Here is a 7,437-nt window from a genome sequence, read left to right as displayed (position 1 = left end):
CTTCACTACATATTTTCCAGTGTATCCAGTGGCACCAAATATTATTATGTCCAAACGCTCATTCGCCATTTTCCTGCAATCCATACCAAACTAATCATTATATAATACCTTTTATATAGCTCACAAGGAAACTCACTGAGGTGTTTTCCAACGATGAGCTTAATATACTGTTCTTTTTAAACAAAAATAAGGAACACGTTTTATTTTAGACGTGCTGTTGTGCCTCTCGACGCAGTCGAGGCACGGGATGTGATTCGGGATCGTTTGCCGGGTTCACACAACGACTCTAGGTCGACGATTCAACAACCGTTTAAATAAAAAAGACTTCTTTATTCAGAACAAGTATAATTCTTGCACTCGCGTTAACAGCAGTTAACCGTATCGTTACTTAGTTTAGATTGACCCGCCTTCCTTCCTTTCCATTCCTTTTCATATCAATCGCGCTTGGCCCTGTTGTCAGGCCACTTATTGTTTAGTAAGCAGTTGTTTCGTTAGCAACTGTATGCGCGGCTTCGATGGATTCGTACTTTGCTCCGGATACTCGTTTTCGCATGCGGCAGGTGTTATCTGATACCTTGCCGCGTGCGAAGTCGTCGTCTGATGTGCGGTATATCGCACTCATGACACCCTTCCCCCCTAATGGAAAGAAAGTGAGGGGGCGAACTTTATTTTTAATCCTAATTAATTCTATAGGATTCCTATTTTTGTTACTATATGTTTGATTTACAATTACGCTTGATTTTGTTCCTCTGTGGCAACGGGCTTCATTACTTTTCTCTTTTTCTTGAGTTTTTTTGTTATAATACAGGTTATTATTATTGCGATTGAAAAAATAGTAATTCCGCTCGTTGTCATGGGGTATATAAACTGTTTTTTATGGTAGAACGGTTCTTGGTTTTGCTCGCATGTGTAAGCTGTTATATCTCGTACGCATTTTTCTAATTCTCGCTCGCTTATTTGTATGTAATGTTGGTTTTGTTTATCTATCGCTAGTATAGGGTGGGTTATCTTTATTAGCATAAATACATTCGCGTAGTCATGTATCGGTAATAGTACAATTTTTATTATACGTAGGGTACGATACCGCTGGAAATTTCAATATTGCGTAAACGCGTGAGTTTTCGTAATATGCACAGACCTTGACATAGTTTTGAATGGTCCGTCAATTTCCTATATTTGCTCTAAACGGGAAATGTAATCCGTTTGATAGATGTACTGGCGCCTCTATACTGTCGATTGGTAATAGGTGTGTCAGTATAGTAGTGTCTCGTGCGTATGTAGGAATTCTATTACGTCCTTTATATGTCGTCGTTTAAATCCGTTATGGCTGCATTTAGTAGTATTAGGTGTTCGTCTATTTCTTCTCGCCGCCGGTTCCGGTTAGTCGGTGAGTTTATTAATTTTCTATATATAATTTTAGGCGGTTCGCGTGTACTCGCGTTGTTTTTCGTCCCTTTTTTAATGTAAAGTTTACGTTATTGTGCTTCTCTATTATTGTATAGGGTCCGCTCCATTGGGAGTCTAGCTTTTTCGATCTTCCTCTTCGTAGTGTTTCGTCTAGTAGAAGCACTCTATCGCCTGTTTTGAAGCTTGTTTCCTTTGCTTTTTATCGTAATATTTTTTGCTTTTTTCTTTTTCTTCTTTTGAATTAGCTTTTGCTATTTGGTTTGCTGCGCGTATTCTTTCCTTTAATTCTTGCGCGTAGTCATCGTATGTGTATGTAAGCTTTGGTGGTTGGTTAAGAGCTGAGGGTAGGATTGCTTGGTGACCGTATATTAATTCAAAGGGTGTAAATCCCGTTGTTGTGTGTGGTGTTGTATTATACGTGAACATTGCGTATGGCAACCATTCGTCCCAGTCGCTTTGCTCAGGATTTATATAATGGCGTAAATACTCTGCTAGTGTTCGATGGGATCGTTCTAGTGCGCCATTATTTTCTGGATGGTATGCAGTTTGTTTGAATTTTTTCGATTTTTAATAGTTTATATGTATTTTTAAAGATTTCACTAACAAAATTTGTGCCTTGGCCTGTCAACACTTTTTGTGATGTACCATGTTCGAGTACTATTTTTGTCGCGAATGCTTTGGCGACTGTATTTGCTTCTTGGTTAGGTATAGGTATGGCTTTGCTAAATTTTGTTAAATTATCTTGGAATGTAAGGACGTACTTATTTCTTGCTTCGGTAATCGTTAGCGGTCCTACTATGTCTAATGCACATTTTTCAAAAGGCATAGAGGGTGTATCTGTAAGTACTAATGGCATTCGGGTTTTTTGTCGTAGTTTATTTTTCTGGCAATAATCGCATTTGGCTATATATCTCTCGACATCTTTAGTTATTCCGTGCCAATTGTGTAGCAACCTGATGCGGTTAAGAGTTCGCGCTACTCCTTGGTGTCCTCCTACGGGGGCGTCGTGATACTCGTATAGTATCTGTTTCTTCTCTTTTTCCGAGTATTCTTCTCGTTCCTCTTCTTCTTCGTTATCTTCCTTCTTGAAGTTATTTATTCGGTCCACTTTTTTAATTGGGTATCTGCTTAAGGTATCTGCGTTTGTATTTCTTTTTCCTGATTTGTGGGTGATCTCATAGTCGTATTCTTCTAGCTTGAGTCTCCATCTTATTAGTCTGGATCCTGGATCAGTTACATTGAATAGCCATATGAGCGGCTTGTGATCCGTAATTATCTTGAATTTGGTTCCATAGACGTATGGTCTGAAATGCTTTACTGCCTATGCATAATTCCTTTTCGGTTGTATTATAGTTCTGTTCTGCTCGTGATAGTACACGACTGGCATATGCCACTGGCCGGTCTTGACCTACCGTACCTTGCGATAGGATGGCTCCGATAGCGTAATCTGAGGCGTCCGTTGTAATGAGAAACTCCTGATTGAAGTCGGGTATCTCAGCACAGGTGCCGTTGTTAATTTAATTTTTAATTGCTCGAACGCATTTTGTTGGGCTGTCGTCCATTGAAATTTTTCTCCCTTTTTTGTCAATTTCGTAAGTGGTTTTGCTATTTTTGAAAAATCTTCAATAAATTTTCGGTAGTATCCTGCCAGACCGAGGAATGATTGTACATCTTTGACTTTGCGAGGGGTCGGGAATTCTCTTACTGCTTCTAGTTTCGAAGGGTCGGGCGATATTCCGTTTTCCGAAATCACATGTCCTAGGAACATCACCTCCTTTCTGAGAAACTCGCATTTGTCTGGCTGTAATTTCAAGTTATTATCTCGTAATCTTTTTAACACATCGATAAGTCTTTTGTTATGTTCTTCTAAACTAGGACCGTAGATCACGATATCGTCTAAATAGACTAGGCATTTGAGCCCTTGTATTCCCATCAGTACAGTATTCATTAGGTGTTGGAAGGTTGCCGGGGCGTTCTTTAGCCCGAATGGCATTCGATTAAATTCGTAATGCCCATACGGAGTTGAGAATGCTGTTTTTCCTTTATCTCTCTCTGCCATTGATATCTGGTGATATCCTGAGGCTAAATCTAGGGTGGAAAAGTATTTCGCGTTTCCGAGTTGATCCAGAATATCTGTAATGTTCGGCATGGGAAAGGAGTCTACTATTGTTAGATCGTTAAGTTTTCGAAAATCAATTACTATGCGCAATTTCTGTTTTCCTGAAGCGTCCATCTTTTTTGGTACTACTAGTAGGGGTGCGTTCCACTGGCTGGTGCTAGGTCTTAGTATTTGTTGATTCAGCATTTCCTTCATCTGTCGGTTGACTTCTTCTTTATGTTTCTCTGGGAGACGATAAGGTTTCACGTTCACGCTTGGAGAATTGGCGTGTGTGTTTATCTCGTGCTCGACACTTGTAGTATGTGTGAGTGGGTCTCCTTCTATACGAAAGACGTCGTTATATTCTTCACATATTTCCATTAGTAGTTTCTTTTCTTCGCGGTTCAGATGGCTTATTCGTAATAGATTTGTTATCTGCTCGGTTCGTGGAATGGGGATGGATTCCTTGACCTTTATGTGTGCTAGTTGTGCGCTTCTTGCTTCGGCTTGCGTACTCTCTGCTACGCTTTCAATTGTAACATGCGGTGCCTGTATGTCTATCTCTTTCTCGGTCGTGTTCAATATGCTTACGGGGCAAGTATAGTCTTTCGGTGTGACCAAGCAGTTACCGATAAAGACTCCCGGTGCCGGTTCCGCTCTTCGCGTCGTGTCGTCGCGTTCGTACGTGCGTCGGGGGTTGCGAGGGTTAGAGATTCCTACTCGTGGGTCTCGATTTCGAAGACCTGACGCCAGTAAACTACAAGGTGTGTCCCAAAAGTCATGAAATATATATTTTTTAAAAAGATTTATTGACAATGCCGGTCCAAATTGTTAATATTCTTCAAAGTACTCTCCACGAGCATCTACACAATTTTTCCACCGACTCTCCCATGCCCGGTACGCCCTCTCGAAGGCCTCGACGGAAACCTCCTTCAAAGCTGTCGTCACGGCCGCTTGGATAGCCTCAATGCTATCAAAACGGCATCCTTTGAGTTTTGTTTTGATCCTCGGGAACAAAAAAAAGTCGGCCGGAGCTAGATCGGGACTGTAGGGTGGCTGCGGCAGCGTTACCACGTTGTGCTTCGCCAGGAACTCACGGACGCGCAGAGACGTGTGGCTGGGCGCATTGTCATGATGCAGCACCCAGGTAGTGGCGATGTTTTTTCGCACGCGGATGACCCCTTTCCTCAATCTTTCCAGAACATCCGCGTAGTAGGCAGCGTTGACGGTTTTTCCTTGAGGTACAAATTCGTTGTGGACCACACCTTTGGCGTCGAAAAAGACAATCAACATTGTTTTCACTCTGGATTTGCTCATCCTGGCCTTTTTTGGTTTCGGGGACGCCGGAGTGTGCCATTCGGCACTCTGGTGCTTCGTCTCTGGATCGTATTCAAATGCCCACGATTCATCACCGGTAATAAAACATTGTCTAAAAAATTAGGATTAATTTCCACACGTTCCTTCAGTTCACTCACGATCAACACTCGATTGGTCTTTTGCTCGTCCGTCAACAGTTTTGGGACCAGCTTGGCGCACACCTTTCGCATGTTCAATTCGTCCGTAACGATGCGATGCACAACAGTTTTTGGAATGTTCAGAGTGTCGGCTAATAACCGAACACTCATTCGACGGTCAGAATTTAACAAGTCACGCACACGAGTCACATTTTCGTCGGTTTGGCTTGTTGTTGGCCGTCCAGAGCGGAGGTCATCGTCCACTCCTTCCTGGCCCTCCTTGAACTTCTTCACCCACCTCGAAACTTGCACATAAGATAAAGCAGACTCCCCGTACGCTTGCTTGAGCAATTCGTGAGTTTCGGCAGCTTTTTTATCGAGTTTTGTGCAAAATTTGATCGCACAACGTTGTTCGAAAGTATCCGCCATCGCGGGTCGTGACGTGGTGTCGAAACGAGGGTGCACTTAATCAGCTATTCTGACGCTTCTGATTGTCGCAGCAGACTGAACGTTGGTGCGAAATGAAGCTAATAGTCCCCCCCACCTCACCCAATCGGTCCGAACACGCTGCGACCAGTAGGGGCGCGGCAAAAAAATATATTTCATGACTTTTGGGACACACCATGTATAATCGCTTATCTCGAAGGGAAATTCTCGTTCTACTTGGACGTTAAACGATGAGCTTGCTTCGCTACCGCTGCTTGAACGGGTAATGTTTAGCGCGCGACGCGAGTCGTTACTTATGTTAGTCAACGCATCGGCGGCGATTTGTAACGCGGATCCTTCCTCGGCGGGAAGTGTGCGCGATTCTAACGATAACGGTGAGTTATCGGGGGTCAATCTCTCACGCCCGTGTCCTTCCTGGGACATTCGCGGGTGTCTATCTTACTGTTCGCTAATCGCGGTATGGCTCGCAGGCCATTTACATGCGTATGAGAATTTGAGTGCGGACTCACGCTACGCTGAAACGCTGTATATGCTGTCGTCCGCTGCTCCGTCTGCTTGGCTGCTTGTCGTGCGGTGGGTCAGTGCTGTCTCAGGTTGAGCTGATCTCCGCGCGGTGAGTCGGTGCCGTCTCCGGTTGCGCTGCTAGCGTCTGCTTGCGGGGCTGGTCGGGCTGTCGTCGTAAAGGGCGTTGCGCCGTCCTTATTATAGTCCTCCGCAGCTACCAGGTGTCCTTGACGTATCGTTGAGGGTTTAGCTTACGCCGGTTATGCTGATAGCGTCTGCTTACGGGGAGCGTTGAACTGGTCGTCGTGCTATGCGTTGGTGCCGTCTGAATTCCTCCGTAGCTACCGGGTGTTCTCGACTTGTCGTCGAATTTTCGCTTACGGGGTTTCCGTTGGTCTTGTAGACTCTGTATTACGGTTTCCCTCTTTTCGAAATTTTCAGTTGCTGGTCGTCTCGGAGTCGAGGTGGATGGAAGGCAGATCCCACCGCTGCCACCAGATTGTTGTGCCTCTCGACGCAGTCGGGGCACGGGATGTGATTCGGGATCGTTTGCCGGGTTCACACAACGACTCTAGGTCGACGATTCAACAACCGTTTAAATAAAAAAGACTTCTTTATTCAGAACTATAATTCTTGCACTCGCGTTAACAGCAGTTAACCGTATCGTTACTTAGTTTAGATTGACCTTAGATTGCCTTCCTTCCTTTCCATTCCTTTTCATATCAATCGCGCTTGGCCCTGTTGTCAGGCCACTTATTGTTTAGTAAGCAGTTGTTTCGTTAGCAACTGTATGCGCGGCTTCGATGGATTCGTACTTTGCTCTGGATACTCGTTTTCGTCGCATGCGACAGGTGTTATCTGATACCTTGCCGCGTGCGAAGTCGTCGTCTGATGTGCGGTATATCGCACTCATGACAGTGCCTATACACATATTCAAAGAGTGAAACGTTCCTTTAAAAGAAAACAGTTTTTCTCTTTCAAGACCCCAGATAGCACATGGACGTCCACAGGATGTCCGATGGACGGCCGCATCTGGACATTCGGACATCCAAAGTACGTCCATTTAAGGCCCGTAGGATGTCCATTGGACGCCCATGGGATGTCCAAAATGCACTGCTTTAGAGATCCATAGGACGTCCAAAATACATCCAACTTTGGATCTATTTTGGACCTGTTTTGGACCTATAACAGACGTGTTTTTGACAAATGTGTACCTATATTTTGGATAGGATTTTAATAATTAAATATTAATTAACCAATTTATTTCATTGTATTTATATCTTGTCATACTTAGTGTATTATATATTTATATTAAAGATATATTTATATTATATATATAGTTAGATTATATATTTATCTCTGTTATACATACTCGTATTATATTAATTTTTATACTTATTTTATTTATTTTTGTTTTATTTTATTGATTTATATTATTTTAACGTGGTGTCTAGCAAAATGAAGTTCTATATTTCCTTGACTTTTCCAGGTTTTCTAGACTTTTTCCAGCATTTTAATTTTTAATTG

At 43.1% G+C, this 7,437-nt stretch overlaps 1 protein-coding gene across 1 annotated transcript; it reads right to left on the bottom strand.

Annotated features, from left to right (window-relative positions):
- Positions 1–4,818: 4,818 nt before the first annotated feature.
- On the bottom strand, positions 4,819–5,388 carry LOC105559806 (putative uncharacterized protein FLJ37770). The gene has a single exon (XM_012008400.1). The coding sequence runs from the start codon at positions 5,386–5,388 to the stop codon at positions 4,819–4,821; it is 570 nt and encodes a 189-aa protein (XP_011863790.1).
- Positions 5,389–7,437: the final 2,049 nt, after the last annotated feature.

Source organism: Vollenhovia emeryi, unplaced genomic scaffold (genome assembly GCF_000949405.1).
Source record: "Vollenhovia emeryi isolate VEMERY1.0 unplaced genomic scaffold, V.emery_V1.0 DF939254.1, whole genome shotgun sequence".
Classification (NCBI taxonomy): Eukaryota; Metazoa; Arthropoda; class Insecta; order Hymenoptera; family Formicidae; genus Vollenhovia; species Vollenhovia emeryi.
This window is presented reverse-complemented; position numbering and strand designations above follow the sequence as displayed.